At 45.2% G+C, this 22,258-nt stretch overlaps 7 protein-coding genes across 8 annotated transcripts in view; 3 read left to right on the top strand and 4 right to left on the bottom strand.

Moving 5' to 3' along the window:
• LOC125767639 (carboxylesterase 5A) overlaps window positions 1-12,824 on the bottom strand; it is a 42,314-nt gene extending 29,490 nt beyond the window's left edge. The window contains exon 1 of the mRNA XM_049434429.1: window positions 12,527-12,824. Coding sequence (XP_049290386.1) covers window positions 12,527-12,701 — 175 coding nt within the window. The 5' untranslated portion in view covers window positions 12,702-12,824. The remainder of the gene's footprint in view (window positions 1-12,526) is intronic.
• Window positions 2,349-12,256, top strand: LOC125767598 (uncharacterized). 2 transcript variants are annotated; one of them, XM_049434346.1, is made up of 5 exons: window positions 2,349-3,611; window positions 6,984-8,821; window positions 9,600-10,742; window positions 10,934-11,247; window positions 11,319-12,256. In XM_049434346.1, exons 2-5 carry the CDS (start codon window positions 6,995-6,997, stop codon window positions 11,917-11,919), a joined length of 3,885 nt encoding a protein of 1,294 aa, XP_049290303.1. In that variant the 5' UTR covers window positions 2,349-3,611; window positions 6,984-6,994; the 3' UTR covers window positions 11,920-12,256. The 2 variants fall into 2 exon arrangements, with proteins under 2 accessions (XP_049290303.1, XP_049290304.1); XM_049434347.1 differs by having other exon boundaries at window positions 10,539-10,742.
• Window positions 12,787-13,535, top strand: LOC125767699 (uncharacterized). The gene is made up of 2 exons (XM_049434528.1): window positions 12,787-13,039; window positions 13,120-13,535. Exons 1-2 carry the CDS (start codon window positions 12,863-12,865, stop codon window positions 13,492-13,494), a joined length of 552 nt encoding a protein of 183 aa, XP_049290485.1. The 5' UTR covers window positions 12,787-12,862; the 3' UTR covers window positions 13,495-13,535.
• LOC125767678 (tRNA N6-adenosine threonylcarbamoyltransferase) lies at window positions 13,529-14,770 on the bottom strand. The gene is made up of 2 exons (XM_049434503.1): window positions 14,571-14,770; window positions 13,529-14,502 (listed from the first exon to the last, which is right to left on the bottom strand). The coding sequence occupies exons 1-2, from the start codon at window positions 14,683-14,685 to the stop codon at window positions 13,580-13,582; spliced, it is 1,038 nt and encodes a 345-aa protein (XP_049290460.1). The 5' UTR covers window positions 14,686-14,770; the 3' UTR covers window positions 13,529-13,579.
• A 66-nt stretch (window positions 14,771-14,836) lies between these two features.
• LOC125767685 (protein YIPF1) lies at window positions 14,837-16,191 on the bottom strand. Its single transcript, XM_049434511.1, has 4 exons — window positions 15,955-16,191; window positions 15,694-15,887; window positions 15,334-15,624; window positions 14,837-15,268 (listed from the first exon to the last, which is right to left on the bottom strand). The coding sequence occupies exons 1-4, from the start codon at window positions 16,106-16,108 to the stop codon at window positions 15,002-15,004; spliced, it is 906 nt and encodes a 301-aa protein (XP_049290468.1). The 5' UTR covers window positions 16,109-16,191; the 3' UTR covers window positions 14,837-15,001.
• A 352-nt stretch (window positions 16,192-16,543) lies between these two features.
• LOC125767677 (uncharacterized) lies at window positions 16,544-18,403 on the bottom strand. The gene is made up of 2 exons (XM_049434502.1): window positions 17,918-18,403; window positions 16,544-17,657 (listed from the first exon to the last, which is right to left on the bottom strand). Exons 1-2 carry the CDS (start codon window positions 18,051-18,053, stop codon window positions 16,735-16,737), a joined length of 1,059 nt encoding a protein of 352 aa, XP_049290459.1. The 5' UTR covers window positions 18,054-18,403; the 3' UTR covers window positions 16,544-16,734.
• A 310-nt stretch (window positions 18,404-18,713) lies between these two features.
• Window positions 18,714-22,021, top strand: LOC125767617 (AFG3-like protein 2). The gene is made up of 5 exons (XM_049434393.1): window positions 18,714-19,223; window positions 19,303-19,778; window positions 19,888-19,981; window positions 20,053-20,360; window positions 20,435-22,021. The coding sequence occupies exons 1-5, from the start codon at window positions 19,125-19,127 to the stop codon at window positions 21,912-21,914; spliced, it is 2,457 nt and encodes an 818-aa protein (XP_049290350.1). The 5' UTR covers window positions 18,714-19,124; the 3' UTR covers window positions 21,915-22,021.
• Window positions 22,022-22,258: the final 237 nt, after the last annotated feature.

The raw sequence follows: 22,258 nt of genomic DNA on the forward strand, positions 1-22,258 counted from the left end.
TCTCTAATAATACACACGAGTCAAGATTGAAGTCTCAAAATGTTTGGTAGAAAACTTTAATTACAAAACGCATGTTTATGGGCAAAGCTGGGTTTGCCTGGTAAGCTAGTTCTTTATAAGACTTAAATTTATAATGTCATTTCTCTCTGATGATTCAAATCATACATAACATAACAAACCATACATTACGATGACCTTGGTGATGCTTGCATGGAAAGCAAATCAATTATTAAAAGTCCTACTCCAGTTCTCTAGCGACGCTTGCTTAATGACGTCAAAATTTGTTCCATTTTCGCTACCGGACGCATGAGTAAAATATTAAGCATGTATATTATCACCCTCCCGGACAGTAAACAAGTAAACCGCACTACCAACCGCGCTATTACATGAACGTGTCGAATTCGAATCTCGAAGGCCGCGACGTGCGATATGACAAAAAAAAACACACACAAACAATGGATGCGTTGCGGTGATGATGAGTTATTCACTAACGTGACCATCGACCGCAGAAACGTGTCTGGTAACCTCTCTGGAAATGATCGTACTTTTCTTACGAAGGTGCAGCATGGAGGGAAGTTCAATTGAGGCCATCGTCGCACGCGGGCATAACGTTTTATCCGGGCATCCAAAGAAGTTTGTCTCTCCCATGCGATCGATTCGGCAGCGAGGTTGGTAATGGTCGGGATTTCCAGCGTCACAGAATTTCTTAAACCGATTCAGCAGAATGACCGGCAAACCTTGGGGGTATGGCCCCAATGAACATGGCACACACGCGCGTAACATTTCGATTTCGTGGAACACTCGAAATAGCACCTCGGAGTGGCGCACTTTTGTGCCAACGAATTTAAAGAAAGGGAACTTCATCGAACATCAAGCCTACTGGGGGGTGAGTGAGTTTATGAATGAACCACAACCAGATCCGTGTTATGCAATCGGGCCCCGTGCCGGCCTCTCAAGGGGTACGAAAGATTTTTGCCGGGAAAACCCACGCTAGCAAGAAAGCTTCTTACAAATCAAAACAATTCAACACGCGAATGCCGGCCGGGGTCGAACATGAGACATGAACCGAACAGTGGCTGCTGTAATCGACAAAACAGTGGAAAACCCCATCTATTGCTTTAGTGCTGGTAATGACGGCAGCATAACGCTACTGCTGCACTACATATGTGCGAGCTGGAAAACGGGGGTGTGCATTGCACCGAAACGTCCAGTTCAAATGCGTTCGATCATTTGGCCTCGATTCCGTTTGTATCCGGTTCGTATGAATGTTTTTTTATGACAATATAGTAATTATAACATTTGAAATGTTAACAGACGATTTGTATTGTTGTAGGAAGCTATTTAATTTACAATATATTTACACAAAAAAGACAGTAATCGAAAAGCCAGTCGAACGGTATCGAAAGTAAATCTTTAATGAACAACATTTAATTTCACTTTCTTGCAAACGCAAACAGCTATAAAACCGAACCAATGTTCAGTTCCATGACGTAGAAGATAAAAATATCCAGCCGGCAGCAACCATGACGTACACGATGATCGAAGCAGAGAAAAGAAAACGATAACATCTGCGTATTACCGACCGCAACCATCAGAGAGACAGCCATCCATCTATCCAGACACGCAAATATAAACCTTCTCAGGGCCGGTGGGCAATGGTTTGGCCTTATTACTGTGTCATAAATTGCATAACACGTTTCCCTGTGGCTTGAATCCTTTCTGTCGTGCTGACGTTTAGTTCAGGCTCGCGGGACACATTCGAACCTCGACAGACAGCGGTTCATATCGGAGATACACCTACTCATTCTGGAGCCTAGCATAGAAGCACATAGTATGGTTAATGACAATTATGCTGTGATATTGCATGACTGCAAGCAAAACATAGCCACATCCGGGAGTCAAGGTAACGGACCACCCAGAAGGGTAATTGCATAAAGTTTACGAAGCTTTTATTCTACGACGTCCCAACCAGAACCAGGAATAATAATAATTCAGGAAAATTGATTGTATTGTTATCTTTCTTCTACGAGCCTAAATTAAACATAACTGATTTTACGAAATTATACAAAAATTGCCAATGTTCATTGGTTTATAATTGTTTCATAAACTATAACAATAATATAATTAGCAACACTAAACTTATTTCACATCTCTCGTCCTTAAAGTGAGTAATTTTGTTGACATATTAAAGAACATTTATTGTATCGCGGATTTTTGTAATTTAAAAAAAGATCACTCAATCCGTTTAAAACATGAATATCTACAATATGTTGAATTTTATTTGAATTGAATGAACAAAAAACCGAACTACTCTGTAGGTCAGTTTATGCAGTTTCCGTCTTGATCAAACCGACAAAAGATTTCAACGCCCGGTAAAGCGCGAAACCCCAATTTGTTGAAGTCATCCGTTTCGGAAATGGCTCACTTTTCGCTTGCCTCTCGCCGTACGATGACTCATCCCTCCCTGTTTGCTTGTGTGATCATGTAATCCTCAAGCTTAACGTTCACGCGGTCAACTTTTGTCGATTCCAAGCACAACGAAATGTAGCGTAATATTCCACCCATGCCCTGTCTCTCTTAAACTTCACACATTCGGCTTCGCCATAACCGTGTGTTGTCTGTGTGTTAGTGGTGGAGCATGATGTCAATAAACCCTACTCAATTAAAGGATCATACCCTATTTGTGGGGATGAAATAAAGAAGCGATCGAACACGATCGAACGCATCTCGCGCGATGGTAGTGAAAGAGAAAGTACGCTACAGTGTTCGATCTGACATTCACAGCTGTAAGATCCCGGTGATGGGTTCCGTGCTAACGATGGATAAGATTTTTAACTCATCCAAAAGGGTCAAAGACACACACCGTCTCAGCTTGTCATGTGTGTTTGCGTGTATGTGCGTTTCCATGGCTAAGATGCAATGGCTGGGCAGTGCGGTCGTTCCTGCAGAAGTTTTCCGCTCGTCGCATCCCGCTGAAAAGGTAATGTCAAACCCCAAAGTCTGCTTTCTTCGGTTACGGTAATTTTTCGTTTTTTTTTTGTTCATAGCTTTTTGGTTTCGGTTGCGGATCTTGTAACCGGGTCTCGTATGGTGCACTTGGTGCAGTCCGAGTGGGACAACCGTTGAGGTGTGCGAGCGAGCAGACAAATCGTAGGAGTAGAGGAAGGTAAACAAACGTACCGCCGCTATGGAGGGATTCGTCTCAAGGGAGACCAGCCCTGGCCGGGCGGTGGGGTTCTATAAAACAATCCGGTTGGCGTTGGCCGAAGTCAGTTCGAGTTGTGAAGTTTGGCCGGAATGGTAGATCCCATTCGGCAGTGAAAGCATACAGCGAAGTGAAGCGCACACGTTGCAATAATTTGGAACGAAAATTTGCCAGCTTTCGAGCGTGATCGAGTGAACGACGCAATCGAATGATCACCGAGAGTGAGAGTTGGAGTGTATCTGAGGACGAGTGAACAAAAACAAAAAAAAAAACACGGTAGACGAGTGAATAAAGTAACGAATCGTGTGGTAATAATTTGCTGTTTAATACGCTGCACCGTAACGAACCGTTAAGACGACGGTTAGTTGGAACCTAGTGGAAACAATAATTACGGATAAAAAAAGAGGTTAGTGACAAGCAAAATAAATGATCCAGTGAGTAGATTCGTTTAGGTGACTTAAGGTGTTTCTTCTACGATCCATCCCAAGAGCCATTTTTCTTACGAATAAACAGACCTCATTCAACAAGCCAATCAAGCCGTGAGGGTATTTAAGGGTTTCAAAAAGGTATAACAAATAACGGTAATACTGTAGAAGGAGATTATACGAAACGATGGGATTAATGATGATCGTTTGCCGTAGAAATGCTTTTTTCAACTGAGCACACAACCGAAAGCGAAAATATTCTTGTCTAGAGATGATCACGCCAAGGGAACGGTAGAAAAGGAAAATGAAAGTTTTATTGTCGATTCTTTATTTGCTGTCGTAAGGTGCTATGAACTTTGAAGAATTTTAATACTAATATCATTTTAATTGACCAGCTTGGGTATGAATGGAAAATTATGAAAGTAGTTTAAAAAATGTTCACTAGTACAAAAGTTCTAGAAAATGTTTTATATGTTACAATTACTCGAGAAACTGATACATATGCTCTGATCGTCTTAAATAATCGATCAAACGCATTTTAAAAATAACTAAAACAAGTTCACAATTTTTTAAATGTAAATTATTTTCAAGATGAATAGAACGGCGTTGGTTTGTTTGTAACACATAAATATAATATATTTCTTTATTTTTGTGCACTATTTGCACACGTGCATTAATACATTGCATAACATCAACGGGTGATCTAATAAAATTAAAATCCTAAAAACTTTGGCACGATCGCTATATTAATCAACCGGGCGCACTTTCATATCTCTTCGAGAAAGTTTTATGAACTCCTCTTTATGGCTTGTGCAAGATTCCCGGTGAGCTCATTGTATGTAAATCGGTGTTCCGAACCGTAGCATCACAACAGACTTTCATCATACGCGGTTCTGTGCTGCGCTTTCGGAAGTGTACAATAAAAAGAAACAAATACTCACTCACCTACGAGGGATTGCGACAAACAAAACGGAGTCATTTCATCTTTCACGTAACTTCATCAACACTCACGACAAGTGTGAAGAGAAGTTTATACCTTTTTTTTGTTTCTCCCGATTGTTAAGGCAAGAAGGAAAGCGTTACTGCGAAGACACAGTGCCAATGTTTTCCGTTTTCTGTCCAGGCATCTAGTATATTTCGTAATTATTTTGGCACACCGTCTAGACGGTGGACAAAACCGCCCACACGCACGTGTGATGGCAGAAGTTGTACAACATGACCAAAACTGCACACACACACACAAGCTCCAAACTATCCGTAGCCGGATGGATAAACAAACCGTTCAATTTCACTTTCCATATTCACGCCTTAAAACTGAGAGCAAAAATCCCGCGCAAATAAAGACGACGATAAACCTTCGCACCGTTAAACGCACGGGACCAGGGGACCAGAAAGCCATTGAAAGGTGACCAAGACGTTGGCGTTGAAGTCATAGAAATACACAGAAAGCAAGCGTAAAAGGGGGGAAACGAGCACAAACCGGCAGTGTAACAGGCAGTCAAATTTGCGCGATCATCTGGTCGGGGACGGTGTGCGTTGGTTGCGAATTATGCAACGCCTTGCACACCCGAATGTGACACACGGTGGACGGTACGGTGGATACACCATGTGTACACCACACGGGAGGACACGACCTCATTTCTTGTGACGACCACAACCACGATGCAAGAACTACCTTCCTTAACGGGGCATTCCTTAACTCGGAAGATAATCATCCGGACGTTTGTTTTTGTCGTCATTTTCGACAAACAAACCGAACAGGCGGTAAATGGTCACGATCATTGTGATCATCTATTCCTGTTACATTTTGGTGTTTCCGGAACCGGCATGCATATAAGCGAAAAGAAAATTATGCTTTTTTTGTTTTTCGCAGAGACATAATTTCATTCATAACTCAAACAAGCATTTATATTTCTGTTTTCCATTCCATCGTAAATGTAAACAAGCAATCTTTTCATACAAAAGATAATACAATTGGCCATCGCTGCAAGAAAAAACACGCTGGCAAAGTCTTGTGCCGGTTTTGCGAAAGTAAAAGTCTTTCGTTGCACACTTTAACGATTCTTCCTGTTCGTACATGATCACCGGCGCTTACTTGTTCACCCTTCCTCTTGCGCATGTTGCCCAAATCTGTGAATCACTGACATTTTTTCTTATGTATCTGCAACGGTAAACGATTCATTATATATGGTTCACATCTTCACACTCCCGCAGCTGCGGTTAAAAAGCGAGTAGAGAAGTGAACCATTTTCGAGGCCACCTACCCGGTGTGGCGTGAGATGGATTTCGTAAGCCAAGCGCATCGAAACGGGGGGTGTGCTTGCAGTGAAGAAAAGGTTATTGTTTAATGTTGTCCCTATACCACAACCCCGCACACAGTGCAATCCCTAACGGAAAGCTACAAGTTGGACCGTTTTGTCGGATGTTTCTTTGTGCTCTTTTGTGTGCAAAATTCAGACCAGTTGCTTTGTTGATCTTTTGCACCAGCATTTCACCGTAGGAATTAGTGAAAGGAAGTTACATCGCTTAAGATGCATCAGGGTCAAACAGTCCACAGGGACGTAAACCTGGAACGTATTTCCGGGGTGAAACATTTAATCAGCCACGAAAGAGGCTGCAATTTATGCTTTAAAATATGCAGCTTTTTCGAAAGTTTTCAAACAATAAGCAAAGATAAACTTGTCTACATTTTCTTTGTTCATAAAATCCCCTGTACGATCGGCAATGTCAAGTTCAACAAACGTTGCCGACCGAAGAAAGCTTCTGCAAGTTGCTCCAGGTGGATCGATCGTACGCGTACCTTCATTGTTGCTCGGTCATCTTTCTTCGATCGCGTCTTTCACACATCTCTAACGCTTCCACCGAACATTGATTCAAGCGTTAATTCGACCCAACCGCACTTCCGAGCTTTGCGGTCACTTTCGACTTTACCTTTTATCATGCTGTACCGCGAACGGACCGGGTAGCCATGGATGGGCTCTCGTCCCATGGGCGCCAATAGGATAAACAAAGAAACACAGGAAGAGAAGAATGAGTTATGAGATGTGAATATTACCTCACCGGCAAAACCGTGCGCGTTGTTGAAGTGAGAAGCCGGGAATGGGGTTGTTAGATAATCGCGGTTGGAAACCACAATAACAAAGTCACCATTGAAATGGTCGACTACTTGCGTCGCGGGTGATTTCGATGGTCAGTCAGTCGGGTAATAATATCTTGCCACGGAAGTAAATGGACGGATACAGCAGTACGAATTCCATCCGGAAGCTGGTAACAGTGCGTAATTGTGTTTTTCTTTTCTTACTTTCTCCTTTCCACCACCATCACCCTTTGGCTGTATTCTGCGGTGCTAGTAGTCAACAGTACAATGAGATTGCTTAGATCCACAGCACTTTTGGTAGTGCTGTCAGCGGTTGCTGTCATTGGCGCGGACGAATGGGGCTGGCTCCCGTTAGAGGATGGACTACAGGGAGAGAACAAAGTTCGCGAGAAGCGACAGGATATTGGAGTACTACCCGCTGCCCAGCAGAACGTCACCGAGGTCGGCGATGAGGACATACTGAACTTTATACTTGATAGTGGTCGCCAAGGTCGCAGCCTCGAAGGGTTCGATGAGGTGTACAGCGATCCGTCAGTACAGGACGCGCTGCAGAATGCTGATGATGCGCAAGCACGTAACATCATCAAGGACAAGCTCTGTTCGCTGGGTTTGATGCAATGCGAAGGTGGTGAATCGATCGAAGGCAAGCGCCCATACTATCCGATCTACGCGCAGCAGCAACTACCACGTCCTCGGCCACCTGTACGCAGTCCTCCAGGTCCTCCACAACAGTACCCGCAGCGTCCTCCACTACCACCGCAGCAAGGTTTACCACCGAAACCACAGCACCAGGGACCATATGGACCACCGAAACCCATGCCTTTGCCGAACCATGCGCAGCACAAGATCGGCTACGCCGGATTTCAGCAGCGTCCACCTTTTGGTGCAGCTCCGAATTCTTTCGCTGGTCCGAACTATGCCTCAGCCTATCCTTCCAAGCCGCTGGGACCAATTTACGAAGGTGATGCTCCACCGTTTGATTTTGAACCGATCGGAGCTGGGGATAAGATTTACGAAGGTGGCCTATCGAAGCCAGGCATCGTGCTAAATGATGGACCGCTGGTTAAGCCCGTGGAGCAACACATTCACCATCACTATCATCATATCGATGGTGCGGCCGACACGAAGACGGTTGTCGTGAACAATCCCGTACCGGTTGCCGCTTCCGTTTTAAGTGGTTCGGCCGTAGTTGGAGGATCTAGCTCATCCGGATTCAATTCTGCATCCAGCAACGGTCTCTACTCTGCCGGTAGTGTTTACGGTTCTCAGGGACTATCTGGCAATGGATTTTCACCTCTGACTGCATCCGAATTTGATTACAAAGAGCTGAAGGGCGTCAACAATAACAATGGATTTGGACAGTCCGGAGTGTATGCCGCTCAATCGAAACCCGTTTTCGAGGGAACGTCGTCCTCGTTTGGTCAGGGAAGTGGTCAGAGCAGCTTGTACAACCAGGGTCCGGCTCAGTTTGGTAGCAACTCGCTGTACAGTGGCGAAACATCGGCCACCTATCAAGGTGGTAACGGTGGAGGTTTCCATTCGTCTAATCCAGCTCTCTACAAGAAAGAATTGAACGTCAAGGGACCAGCCGCTTCGAATGGTTTGGGAACTTTTGCCGAGAATAATTATAGCAAGTACAGCCAATACAGCAACGGACAGTATGCTTCTAACGGAGGACAGTTTGGTACAAATGGAGGCCAGTTTGGAGCGAATGGAGGACAGTTTGGAGCGAATGGAGGACAGTTCGGTGCGAACGGAGGACAGTTTGGCTCAAACTCTGGACAATACAGCCAGTTCGCAAACGGCAATGGTATTGAGGATTGTGTGTGTGTGCCCTACGATCAGTGCCCGGCTCAGGATGTGATCGGTCGCAAAGATGATCTGATCCTACCGCTGGATCCCCGTAATCTGAAGACTGACATTGAAGCCGCAGCTGACGAGGTAGTCATTACTGATGGAAATGGTACGATGACGGTAGTACGCGTACCAAAGAATGCTACTGCCGAACCAGAGACTAAGACTAAGAAGATTAGCAAGCGTGAGGCAGCGGAAGGCAAATCGAATGAAGCTAAAAATAAGGCCAACATTGAACCGGTAAGTTGAGTAGATGATAAGGAACTTACAGTTCTGGTACTGTTAACCAAACCAAAGCTCAAAATTCCATTATAACCCCGTTCCGTTCGGCACACATAAAACAAACCATAAAATACACACCGACCCGACAATGCCTAGTTTACAAATTAAACCCCTAATCCCTAATTTCCTAACACATCCTTTACTGACCACATACTGCCATTAAACAAAAAAATCCACCTGAAGTACCTGAAATAATGGAGAGATTTTTCCTGTTCGACAAAACTGGACCGTTGCGTTGCAGAAGCATATGAGAACGTCTACAGACCAAGGAAAATGGAAATCAAACTTGAAACTCATCTCAAACTTGATCATGACCACTGTGCCCATACTCGGAGACGACGTTAACAAACGACACAGTTTTAATTACCACTATGCACGATTTTGCATTCCGGAGGTTCTGAACATTCTGAACAGCTGGAATGATTCCGGCGAGATTTTGAGACTCATTGGAAATGGAAGAATATCACACACACACAAACTCAAAAACACATCCTCTGAACGCCTCTTTTGCACTCATAGACGCCGTGCGGCACGGGTTTTTAATGGGAAACGCTTGCGCTTGCCTATTAACCGGTCGACGGAACAGCCTATGTGTGGGCGTGCGTAAGTGTGTCTGCTTTGAATGTGCGTGTGTCTGAAAGCACACAGGAATGAGGTGGTCGCGTGATCTTGCCACAAATGCTCCTCGTATTCCTCTTACTTTCCAATATTCCTCTTTTCGATTGTATTATTTTAGCGTTTGTTGGGTGGTAGTGGTGGCGACAAGAAGGTAGTGCCCACATTTGGTGTATCGTTCGGTTTGCCGTACCCGTCCGGGTATCCGCTCAACCCTTATGGTCCCCATCCGGCTCCGAATCCGTATTTCGGATCGCTCAGTGCGAATGGTTTGAACCTGGGGCTGATAAACGTCAACCCGCTCCTGTCGCTCCAGGTGACGAAAGACGATGACGGTGAGAAGGTGCTGAAACCGTTGGTCAACCTGCATGTCACACCGACGGAGAACATTGTACATAAGATTGGTGGTCTGCTAGCGGCCAAAAAGCATAACATATATCACGTGTTTAATCAACACGAACATTATCACTCCCATCCGGGTGGATATCCTAGACCGCCGCCAATCTATCATCCCCATCACGTCCATGGTCCACCGCCACCGTTCGTTGATGGGCCAATCCTTTCCAAACCCCCACATTTCGGTCACGGTGGTCATCCGGAGCTGATCTACACCAAGCCTCCCGGTCCGATCTACAGCGGTCCGGGTCACCATTTTAATCGACCACCTCCATTTGTCGGAGGACATCCACCATTTGGGGGCCCCGTTGGTCCTAACTTTGGACCACCGATTGGGCCCGGTTTTGGACCAGGCGCTTTTGGTTCGAGGCCACCATATTTCCGTGACGCTTCGTCCGTGGTGAAAAACGGTGAACAACTCGATGAGTATGACAATGTTGAGTTAGGCCGAAGCACGAACGTTACGTTTGCTGGTGATAGCACGAATGCTTACCGTCCGGCTGGTAACTTCAAGTACCAGTCCGTTTATCCACAAAACGAACCGAACAGCATCAATGCCAACAGAGCTCAGTACGGTCGGCAGTACCAGAACTATCGAAATGAAAACGAACAATATGCGGACCAATCTAACGCTGTACGACTTCCACCCTCCGTTCCGACCCAGAATGTGCCCACACCGGCACCGGGATATTCCGATGGTAGTCCTATGATCAGCTTTCCAAGCAGTCGACGCCGGCGACGGGCCACAGACGTCAGGGTACCGGACGCACTGGAAACAGATCAGGAAATGGTGGAGACCACGCTTAAGCAGGTCGAAGAGACAGGTGAATCCTCTTCCGTACAGGAAAAATCTTTCTCTACAGAAAAGGTACGTAAAGGTGGACAAGGACGGCGTTCGACTTATTGCTTTCTACACCGCATTATCTACATGTTTTACATTTGTACACGATTAGGCGACAAAAAAACGTTTAACATATAATGGCAGCTACGGACCAACGGCGTGAAAATAGCCGATCAAAAACAATTAATGTTCCCTCTTGTATCCTATGAAATCCACAGAGACAAGCGTACTACGGCCCTCGTCCTGGTCAACAGCAGCAGCAGCAGCAGTGCAGCGGACGTCAGGTTTGTTGTCGCAGACCAGTGTACCGTAATCCAGCACATCAGAATCTGGGCAAGTGTGGTGTAAGAAATGCTCAAGGTATTAACGGACGCATCAAGAATCCGGTGTATGTCGATGGAGACAGCGAGTTCGGTGAATACCCGTGGCAGGTGGCCATCCTGAAGAAGGATCCGAAGGAATCAGTGTACGTGTGCGGTGGAACACTGATTGACAATCTGTACATCATAACGGCAGCTCATTGTGTAAAAACGTAAGTGTGAGCTTTTTAAACATTTGAGGGCGAACAGACTGATTGATGAACTTTCTTCTTTCCACTCTCAGATATAATGGGTTCGATCTTCGCGTAAGACTCGGCGAATGGGACGTTAATCATGACGTTGAGTTCTACCCCTACATTGAGCGGGACATAATCTCGGTTCAAGTGCATCCAGAGTATTATGCCGGTACGCTGGACAACGATTTGGCCATTCTGAAGATGGACCGTCCAGTGGATCTTACCAGTGCACCGCACATCGCCCCAGCGTGTTTGCCGGATAAGCATACCGACTTCTCCGGACAGCGTTGTTGGACAACCGGTTGGGGCAAGGATGCGTTTGGCGATTACGGCAAATACCAGAACATCCTGAAGGAGGTAGACGTACCGATTGTGAACCACTACCAGTGTCAGAACCAGCTACGCCAGACTCGACTCGGGTTTTCGTACAACCTGAACCAGGGCTTCCTGTGCGCCGGTGGAGAAGAGGGCAAGGATGCGTGCAAGGGTGACGGTGGTGGCCCATTGGTGTGTGAACGGAATGGTGTTTGGCAGGTGGTTGGTGTAGTGTCCTGGGGCATCGGTTGCGGACAAGCGAATGTGCCCGGTGTTTACGTGAAGGTTGCCCACTACCTTGACTGGATCAATCAGGTCCGTGGACGGTTCTAAAGGCCAGCGAACTCAGAAACCCCTATTTATTGACCCCACACAGAGTAGTTATGTAGAGTTTAGAGTACTAACAAACGAACAGTGAGCTGATCGTATGCTGAATGAGGTGCAGCACCGATTTGCTATCGATATAACCATATTTCTGTCTACTTCTTCAGCTGAAATCAGTGCTATCGGCGGTTCAGCTGGAGTTAAAGTGTACGATGCTATGTGCAGGCATTCGAAGAGTAGGAACGACTTTTTGCGAGATTTGCTGTGTATGCGTAGTATTAATGAACATCAATGTTCTCACACAATGAAAAGGATAAATTATTCTATTTATTCTGAGTTTTTGTAATTTGTATGAGTATAATTACGTACAACAGATGATGACATCCAATACGTTTTCTTCGGCACCGCAGTGCTCCATTGGTTCTCTAGTATGATCGCTTTTCTTTAAATACCAGTGAGCAAGCTTGAATATTCGTGACGTAGTTTTAGCAACCAAAAGGATATATTTGTGCCATAGATTCGTCACAATTATGTACGATAACATCTCGCAGGTGTGTTCCAAACATTTAATGTAAATACATACTTATGTGGTGGAGAATGTTAATTTAGTACTTACGTAACGAATTATTGTTCCTTGATTGGCTATGGATCACAACACTTCTTTTGTCTGCTCCCGAGAAGATCAAGAATAATCCACACGACTTCCGACCGACGATGATCACGATTCTCCACGGCACTAGATCGTCTGCTAATGTACGAGCATATCGCATAACCTCAATTTCTGTAATCATCTTGATGTTGTGTTGTACAGAACTGTCAAAAAAATTGCTTGCGAGTGATAGGAAAAGTTGTACCTACAATGATCTGACCTTTCTTTCAGCCACATGGAATATGAAGTAGAAGAAATGTAAACACGGTGTTTGCATAACGCAAAGAAAACGAGCCAGCAACGATGGCAACAATAAAGTACATCGGCCGCACAACGGATTTCCGAGGCAAAACGTTATGGGAAATCGTAGGAAACCTTAAAAACTTTGGCGTTGGACGTGTCGTCGTGAGAAGCATGTTCGAACGCTACCCAGAGCCAAGCTTCATGAAAATAGTGAAAGTCGAAGCACTACCGCATGAGGTATACACACACGGTTGACTGTAGGTTAGACTTTAGTAACACTATCCGCTTCACCCCCATTTCCGTGTTCATTTAAACAGGAACCCGCTCGAAAGGTACGTGTCACGGTGGAGAAAACTTTCCGTGGTCAAAAAAGTCCCAACTTGGTCCAGATTGAAAGTGTTTCGTACAAAGCCGATTACCGGTTGCTGTCAAAATACGAAGAAGCATCGTACTGCAAGCTGACCGACCGGCAAGAAAAGATATTCCCACGGGAAATAGATCTACCGCCACTGTTCAAAGAATTTATTGCCCGGGAGACTGGTAAACCTGCCCCGAATATTCCGATCAAGCTAAAAGTCGGCCGTGAAAGCAGATATCGCGTAGCAAACGAAGGCGAAAAGCCAACAGTTGAAGTGACGATGAGCATTGGTAAACCGGCGAGCCCTAGCTTGTATGCTAACTGTGAACTATAAGGTGTGTGCGTTAAAAATATAGTTGATAAAAAAGTATATAAGCATTTAGTGCATTTATTTGAAATGAAATCATAATCTTCGCTGATCAGTCATCTCGCCACGTGACTTCCACCTCGTCCGTACGGAACCGCTGCGTTATGCTCGAATCATTCCATGCCATTCGTGTACCGCTGCGGAACATTTCCCAACCAGCGTGCGCTATCATCACTCCATTGTCGATGCAGAATCGTTCGTCGGTAGCAAACAGCTTGGCGCCACGCTCTTCGCACATAATGCCCATCATCTCTTGCAAGCGCACATTGCATCCAACGCCCCCCACGATTAGCACTTCCATCGAACCAGTGTGAGCCATGGCACGTTCCGTCGTTTCAACCAGCATCGCGAACAGTGTTTCCTGTAGCGAAAAGCACAAATCTTCGTCGGACCATTTTTCCGGGTTCGTTTTATTTTGCAACTTTTTATGCTTCCTTTCCGGGCGGGCTTTCTGTTCGAGAAACGATAGTATACCCGAAAAGCTCATATCCATGCCCTTCACCGAGTATGGCAAAGGTACATAATTTTTGCCCTTTTTCGCCATCTGTTCTATGTTATATCCAGGGCTAGGGTCGTTCGATAGGTGAATAATGCGTGCAAACCGATCGAGACAGTTGCCGATCGCGATGTCGATCGTTTCGCCGAAGATACGGTAGCGTTTGCAGGCGTATGAAATGATCTGCGTGTTGCCGCCGCTCACATACAGTACGGTGGGATTCGCAGCCTTCGTTATAAGCCGTCCCATTTCGATATGCCCGATACAGTGATTAACACCAAGGATCGGTTTATTCCATATTTGTGCCACCGTTCTCGCAACGATGGCCACCACTATCAGTGGAGGTGCCATACCAGGTCCTTTTGTGTAGCACACGACATCTATTTCCGCGGGTGATATACCCGACACATCCAATGCACGTCTCAGAATGTCCAGCACACGGGAACGATGATGTTGTGCAGTTTCTTTGGGTAGGAAACCTAGTAGGCGATGGAGCATGAAATATTTGGTACACTTTTTTACCTTGGCGCAAACTTTCATGCCTTACCTTCACCCGGCGGAGTGATGTATGTTTCACGCTCGTTCGCCAACACTTCGCCATCTCGGACGATTCCGACGCCAATCTTATTGGCGCTACCTTCAAACCCAATTGCGATCACCATCAAGATTAAGTGGATAGCTGTTCCTTTTTGGAAGTTTTCAATGAACACTCTAGTGCAAGAAAATGCAAAATGTTTCCTGAACACATGAAAACCTCACTGACATTCGAATGTAAACAACCGGCCGCAAATGACATTGAACAAACGGCTGAGATACGTCAGTCCACACACTTTCAAAGAGTTTGTTTTTATTTCTAAACAATAAATCAAGCTATATTTTGCATCTTTAAAGCATTTCAAGCATTTTGACCGAATAATATATCATACTGTAAGGACTCAAGACTTTCAGGACGTTAAATTCTTACTACAGTTCCTCGATTTATGCATTTTTGCTTTGCATAGTCGTGTTGACTATCACACTGGTGATCGCTTTGGGCAAAGGTGTTTCCACTGGGGTATCTATATCGGGTGCATGGAAAAAATAAAGCATAAAACCAGCCGCCAGAGCAAAATGTGCCAGTTCGATTGCCAACACGATGAAGAGCGAGTACTTTGACTTTTTCACAGCCGGCATCAGTATCGTTAGTAGGGCAAATCCGGACAAAAATGCTCCAGTGATTACCAGTAGCCATTGGAACAGTGATACCTAAAAAAAGTTATGAGAAAGGTTAATATGTGTGCATTTATTCAACACATGATGCATCATCGTACCTGAATGGTCCAGAGAACAGATACCGGGATGTAGATTGCTAGTGAATAACCGTAGATGCAGACCAGTGACAACAAGCTCGGGGATCCAACAACCTCTTCCTCTTCCATATCTAATTCACTGGGACGTATACTCCACTTCAGAAATCCCCAGAGAGCACAGGGAACTAACAGGGTGTACATTATAATCGCAGTAGCAGAGTACGAAACGAGATGGAAATTGTACCGCCAGTGGTGATTGCCCGTGTTTTGTAAATAGCTCGCCATGTTGCCGGAAATGGCAATTGTGAAAATCTAAAATAGAAACAATCTGATTAGTGGAAAAGTGGAAAGCCCCGCGCAATCCAACTACTACACACTTACCAAGGTTAACACGATCCAAACGGGTCCATAGAGATCCGGATTCGTGGCAATGTTTAGCTTCAGGTAGTTGATGGGAGCGCGCTTGGGAATCATCGATGTAGCAATGCGATCCACCACAATCATAGTATCAACGTCGAAAAAGCGTTGGTAGTACTCGAAACTGAAAATTGAACCTCCCTTCGCTGAGCCACTGCCTAGTGATAATCAATGCGTTGATTCATTAGCAAAATTGCGAACAAATGTGGATTGGCCTTGCCATACCTTTAGCCGTTCCATCTTGGTCATCCTGATCGTCGATACTGGGAACTGCTCGCTGCGGTGAATTTATGTTGATTTGTGCACTTTGACTTCCACTAGCTTCATTCATTAGCGGAAACTCTTTGAACGATAACAGATCATCCACGGATGCATCCATTTTCGATGGTAAATAAAAACTGGAGTTGTTCTGTATTTGTGAATCCTGGCAGCTTTGATTACGCGTCAGTTTGACATTATCAAAAACAAAAAAAAGAACTATTTCGATGACAGCAGCATTTGTTTACTTTTTGATACAAAAATTGCTGCTTCCCACCGCATTCGTTTGCAGTTGAAACCAGGCGACGTATGATCATCAGTTGCCGGTCCTATAATAGAGGTAGCTATGCACTCTATGCTCGAATCAGCGAATTAGCGAACGAAGCACCGAAAGCTGGATTCCATAGTCATACCGTGGGATTACCTCCCAGAGAAGAAGTTTTAAATATGTTAGCTCAATAATACTCACACGCAAAAACTCTAACGAAAAACTTAAATCTCCTATTTATTGCATCCTTTTTCGCAATAATAAAAAACTTTCGTCGTTCCAAAATACGTGTTCTGTTAAAATTTTGATCTATTTTTACAATCTTATGATAACTACTAAGACACTAAGGCCAACGCATTGGCATTGCACGTAACGTATAACATTGCACCGCAGCTAACCATAGTCTATCAACTAAAAGGCACGTTGTGTTTGAGCGTGAGAAGTGAAATTTTGCGAAAACATCGCATTCGTGCGATATCCTAGACGATATCCATCGTTAGTGGAATCATTAGACAGTTGTTGAGCATTTTACTGTTTGCCAGCGCGGGCAGATTGTCCACCTTCTTGTACCGTATGTACAGTTTCAGCATCCTTATCTTCCAATTGTTGTTCTCCATCGGATCGCGCCGAAGTCCGATAAGCGTTTCAAACTCTCCCAAACACACAAACCGGTTATCCGGACCGGGTTGATTGTTGTACACGACGCCACATGAAAGCGCCAGCACGCCCGACTCCATAATCCGTCCTTGACATCCATCGAACATTATGTTCGGCACTAGCTGAAAGTTGTACTGGAACTTAAGGCTAAGGATCAGATTGATGATGTCCTGTGGGCCGCACACCTGTTCGGTGCCTTGCTGTGTTTCACTGATCTCCAGCATGACTGTGCAATTGGCATCGTTCCAGAAAGCACTTTCGTCCAGCGAGTTGCGGTTCCACTTGAGAAAGAACCACACGGTATAGTCGAGTGCAAGCAGATTCACCGGATATTGCTCGAGGCCGGGTGGTTCGGTGTCCGATTCATCGCCTGGTCCGTTGGTATTTTCACTGAAGAACACACCATTCGACGAAGCAGCCAATGCGTTATAGTTATCGATGTGGTTTTGAAGCGTTGTGCCACTAGAACAGCTGGAGTCTGCGGATGTCGATGGAAATGCGTACGAAGTGGACGACGGTCCCGGCATGTCGTTCGATGATGGTACGTAAGATGCGTCCGTGGAGCTGCCGTACTTGCGCCTCCAGAGTTGCAAGCAGTGCTCGATTATCATCGCCTTAGAACTGTCTTGTGGTAAGTTAATGTTGTAGCTTTGCAGGTATTTGACGAGGTACTCAGTTTTAACGATATTTTTAGCCAGCAACGATCCAGCATCACGGCAATGTTCCATCATAACGTTTAAAGATTCTGAAATGAAACAGGGATGTATAAGTAATCAAGGCGCTTTACCTTCCGTCACCAAGATTTAATTATCTATGTGTATATCGCAACAAAATTGACTCCTTATCGGTGAGGAATTAGTCAGTACCAATCATTTCAATTATTTGTCAAATCCATCAGCCACCATAAATCAAACGAAGCGAGAAAGAGTTCCGTCTTGTCTCACCCACCACCCTTCCATTGATAGATAAGCGCGATATCTTATGCATTTCAGCAGCTAAACATACTTTCCAACGTGATTTCTTTGATGGAGTTCTTCGAGATGATGTTCCCAATCGCTAGTGTAACTTTGCGCACTTCAGGATCAACCTGGGTAAAGAAGTCGGCTATACCGTTACGCTCATGCTCCGCCGATATCACCATCGTGCTGATCCGCCGTTCAGTATGCGATAAAACTGATAACTTCCGGTTTCACGATCCTCAATCTTTCCCCGCCAGGCTTTACAGGTACGATTTGTCGAAGCGCGCACAGAACATAAAACACACCCCACCGTTTGCCTTAACGCGGAAGTGTTTCGAAACGAGTTTGAGAGGCTTTTTTAATGGTTCGGGCGTGGAATACAGGTGTTTGTCCAATAACAAAAACAAGGGTTGTTATGCTGAGACACTATTTTCGTCTCGTGCCTTCCTCATTTCGCAGTCTTTTCACTATTCCGTTTTGTACGCTGCTTCGTAACATATGACTGAAAAACAACACCGCCGATCCAGTGTTGCCAAGACGCGATGCAAAGTGAACCACTGTTAAAAATAACGGCAAAAACATCACTGCATGTGAAAAATATACAACAAAACTTTATTATTTTTACATGAAAAGTATGTAAATACTAAATATACTTTTCACCATTTGAAAAACGATGTTCTTTCTTATTTTCTACAATATTTTGCAAGCGGTAAAAGTACGAAATTTACTGCTTGGGTAGTACTAAACCGGCTGTCAGCAGGATGTTATGACATTTGCTGCAGTCACGCACACGTACAGCTGTGTATCAAGGGTCATGTACACTACGCGAATGTCCACAACTTCCTGCAGTTTTCAAGGAGGATCAAATGTTTCAATCCTGCTAGTTTTAAGAATCGTAACGGAATAGAAAAAGTTTTTATAAACTGTTCTTAACTAATTGCAAATTTACAATCAACACGCTTTCGATCTACAAATCATATCAACATTGAAACAGCCGAGGATCTGTATGTCAAATTGTTCGAGGGTAGTCTCGCTCAGTGTAACACAGCCCTAACCAAAATTTTCATCACTCATCACACACGCACGAAACTTGTAAGCCGAATTTCGTCAACACGCATCGCATGAAGAATTGCGAAGATTGTGTAATAAAGTGTATTATGGTTTAAGGTAACTTATCGAAGCTTGGTAAAGCTAGTGAGAGTTTGCATGAGTGCGGTATAGTGCATAGAAATCCAATCACCGATCGCAGTAAAATGGCATATCGTGTACTGACGACAGCCAAAAAGCTAGAATCCGTGCTTGTCGGACTGAACAGACCGCACCGCACCGTGAATGGACCGGACTGTGAACAGGTAACTAACACAGGATAGTGTGGCCACTATTTGTTTACGGAATGCTTACACACACATGCATCCACTCTTGTTTTTCAAGATTATTCGCAGCCTAAGCTACCTGCAGTCCGAAAGCAACAAAACTTGGAACGAATTCATCCACCGTATACAAGTGTTCTGTGAAAAGCCACCAAAAGGGTTCGAGAAGTACTACAAACCGCCCGGTGCCGGCGGTGGCCAACAGAAGCAAACTAGCAAAGCTGGTGAAAGCACAAGTAGCGGTAAAGATGGCAACGCAGCTGAACAGCCCAGTTCATCCCAGTCCACTGCGTCACCGCCGGACGCATCGCCTCGAAAGAGCGATTGGAATTTGGGCATGTTTACACCCCAACCGGCTCGGGGTAAGGGTGGTTCCAGTGGTGGCGGCGGTTCTGGTCGCCCCATTGGTGGGGGCGAAGATGGCGATAAGGAAAAAATGCTGATCTTTGGTGCGTTGGCTGGTATAGCATTGATATCGGCCATTGCGTACTTCGAGATGGGCTACAAGGAAATAGCGTGGAAGGAATTTGTGAACAAGTACGTTTGGTCAGAATTATCAACTCGGAAATAACTCGGTTTTGTTCTATAAATCATAGTTTAAAACGCTTGCTGCACTACTAATGATAATTATTTTGTATGCTTTTAGCTACCTCGCCCGTGGCATCGTCGATAAGTTGGAAGTGGTTAACAAGAAATGGGTGCGCGTTAAGCTTACACCTGGCAATGCTACAGATTCATCGGTATGGATTGATTACAGGCATCTTTTCGGAGTAAAATGAATGGGAAAATAACTTCTAGTTCCTTACCGTAGGGCATTCTGTGGTTTAACATTGGCAGCGTGGATTCGTTCGAGCGCAACCTAGAGAATGTACAAACCGACATGAACATCGAGCCAGTAAATTTTGTACCGGTAATCTATCGGAGCGAGCTGGAAGCATCCAGCCTGACGGGTCTTTTGCCGACTCTACTCATTATCGGATTTCTCGTGTACATGATGCGTCGTTCGTCGGAAATGATGGGAGGTGGTCGCGGAGGACGCCGTGGTGGTGGTTTATTCGGTGGCGTCATGCAATCGACCGCTAAGCTAATCAATGCTAATGAAATCAACGTCGGTTTCAAGTAAGTGAGCGTGTAAAGATTTTTAGTTTATTGTCTGAAATCTTAACGTTGGATAACTTTTTTCCCCGTTCCAGGGATGTAGCAGGATGCGAGGAGGCCAAGATCGAAATTATGGAGTTTGTGAATTTTCTCAAAAACCCGCAACAATACATCGATCTCGGAGCAAAAATTCCCAAAGGCGCCATGTTAACGGGCCCGCCAGGTACGGGCAAAACGTTGCTCGCAAAGGCAACTGCCGGTGAAGCAAACGTACCCTTCATTACCGTGTCCGGTTCGGAGTTTTTGGAAATGTTTGTTGGTGTAGGACCGTCGCGTGTACGCGATATGTTTGCAATGGCACGCAAAAACGCACCGTGCATTCTATTCATCGACGAAATCGATGCCGTTGGACGAAAGCGTGGTGGCAAAAGCTTCGGCGGGCATTCGGAGCAAGAAAATACCCTTAACCAACTGTTGGTGGAGATGGATGGATTTAACACTACAACCAATGTGGTAGTGCTGGCCGCGACGAACCGTGTGGACATCCTCGACAAGGCGCTATTACGACCGGGACGCTTCGATCGTCAGATCTACGTGCCAGCGCCAGACATTAAGGGTCGTGCCTCTATTTTCAAAGTGCATTTGGGACCGCTCAAGACGGACTTGGACAAGACGGATCTAGCGCGTAAGATGGCTGCCCTAACGCCAGGCTTTACTGGCGCAGATATAGCGAACGTGTGTAACGAAGCGGCCCTTATTGCGGCCCGCGATCTAAATGAATCGATTATCATGAAGCACTTCGAACAAGCGATAGAACGAGTGATTGCTGGCATGGAGAAGAAAACGAACGTTTTGTCACCGGAGGAAAAGCGTACGGTTGCGTATCACGAGGCAGGACATGCTGTTTGTGGGTGGTTCCTGGAGCACTCCGATCCACTGTTGAAGGTATCGATTATTCCACGCGGTAAGGGTCTCGGTTATGCGCAGTATCTACCGAAAGATCAGTACCTGCTAACGACGGAACAGCTGTACGATCGAATGTGCATGACGTTGGGCGGCCGTGTGTCGGAAGAAATATTCTTCCAGCGCATTACGACCGGAGCGCAGGACGATCTGAAGAAAATTACAGACAGTGCGTACGCCCAGATTACACGATTCGGCATGAACAAGAAGGTTGGCAACGTAAGCTTCGACAGTTCGCAGCCCGGCGATCCAATGTTTACGAAACCCTACTCAGAACAGACGGCACAAATTATCGACGAAGAGGTGCGTGCCCTAATTGATCGGGCGTACGTGCGAACGAAAGAGCTGCTAACGAAGCATAGGGCCGACGTGGAGAAGGTGGCAGAACGGTTACTAAAGAACGAGATCCTTAGCCGTGACGACATGATCGAGCTGCTCGGCAAGCGCCCATTCCCGGAGAAGTCGACGTACGAGGAGTTCGTGGAGGGTACGGGTTCGTTCGAGGAGGACACTACGCTACCGGATGGCTTGGCCAGCTGGAACAAAGAAAAGGCACAGGAAAAGGATGCTAGTGCGAAGGGTGGCGATCACGATAGCAAACTGAAGGCGTAGATTAATGATGTTATTAGTTGAACAAGCAAAAAGTTATTGTATGTGTGTTCTGCAATTGCCAGGAACGGGAATAAAATCTTCGCGACCCACAAGGGGTGCGCATCCACTTTAGTGCAATCAATTCTTTCACTCGAAAAGCTTGTTTTATGTAGTATCCCATGTTGTTTTAAACAGCAGAGCATTTGATTTTTTTTTTCTTTTAAAATATATAGCTTTTTTTCTATAATAACGATTAGAGCGGTGCATTAATAGCCCCATTGCAGTATCAACCCAGCACACATCAGTTTTCTATCATACAGAGGTAAAGCAAAGGTGTCGAACTCCAACCAACCAAGCAAACAATT

Source organism: Anopheles funestus, chromosome 3RL (genome assembly GCF_943734845.2).
Source record: "Anopheles funestus chromosome 3RL, idAnoFuneDA-416_04, whole genome shotgun sequence".
Classification (NCBI taxonomy): domain Eukaryota; kingdom Metazoa; phylum Arthropoda; class Insecta; order Diptera; family Culicidae; genus Anopheles; species Anopheles funestus.

What these genes read in the sequence shown, in the direction of transcription:
- LOC125767699 (XM_049434528.1), top strand. Translation starts at nt 12,863, where the DNA reads ATGGCAACAATAAAGTACATCGGCCGCACAACGGATTTCCGAGGCAAA. An exon ending in TCGAAGCACTACCGCATGAG is followed by an intron (nt 13,040 to 13,119) that starts GTATACACACAC and finishes TCATTTAAACAG; the next exon opens with GAACCCGCTCGAAAGGTACG.
- LOC125767598 (XM_049434346.1), top strand. Translation starts at nt 6,995, where the DNA reads ATGAGATTGCTTAGATCCACAGCACTTTTGGTAGTGCTGTCAGCGGTT. An exon ending in ATAAGGCCAACATTGAACCG is followed by an intron (nt 8,822 to 9,599) that starts GTAAGTTGAGTA and finishes GTATTATTTTAG; the next exon opens with CGTTTGTTGGGTGGTAGTGG. An exon ending in AATCTTTCTCTACAGAAAAG is followed by an intron (nt 10,743 to 10,933) that starts GTACGTAAAGGT and finishes TGAAATCCACAG; the next exon opens with AGACAAGCGTACTACGGCCC.
- LOC125767685 (XM_049434511.1), bottom strand. Translation starts at nt 16,108, where the DNA reads ATGGATGCATCCGTGGATGATCTGTTATCGTTCAAAGAGTTTCCGCTA. An exon ending in CCAAGATGGAACGGCTAAAG is followed by an intron (nt 15,888 to 15,954) that starts GTATGGCAAGGC and finishes GATTATCACTAG; the next exon opens with GCAGTGGCTCAGCGAAGGGA. An exon ending in CTGTTCTCTGGACCATTCAG is followed by an intron (nt 15,269 to 15,333) that starts GTACGATGATGC and finishes AACTTTTTTTAG; the next exon opens with GTATCACTGTTCCAATGGCT.
- LOC125767617 (XM_049434393.1), top strand. Translation starts at nt 19,125, where the DNA reads ATGGCATATCGTGTACTGACGACAGCCAAAAAGCTAGAATCCGTGCTT. An exon ending in TGGAAGGAATTTGTGAACAA is followed by an intron (nt 19,779 to 19,887) that starts GTACGTTTGGTC and finishes GTATGCTTTTAG; the next exon opens with CTACCTCGCCCGTGGCATCG. An exon ending in GAAATCAACGTCGGTTTCAA is followed by an intron (nt 20,361 to 20,434) that starts GTAAGTGAGCGT and finishes TCCCCGTTCCAG; the next exon opens with GGATGTAGCAGGATGCGAGG.
- LOC125767678 (XM_049434503.1), bottom strand. Translation starts at nt 14,685, where the DNA reads ATGGTGATCGCAATTGGGTTTGAAGGTAGCGCCAATAAGATTGGCGTC. An exon ending in CATCACTCCGCCGGGTGAAG is followed by an intron (nt 14,503 to 14,570) that starts GTAAGGCATGAA and finishes ATCGCCTACTAG; the next exon opens with GTTTCCTACCCAAAGAAACT.
- LOC125767677 (XM_049434502.1), bottom strand. Translation starts at nt 18,053, where the DNA reads ATGGTGATATCGGCGGAGCATGAGCGTAACGGTATAGCCGACTTCTTT. An exon ending in CAAAGAAATCACGTTGGAAA is followed by an intron (nt 17,658 to 17,917) that starts GTATGTTTAGCT and finishes GTTTCATTTCAG; the next exon opens with AATCTTTAAACGTTATGATG.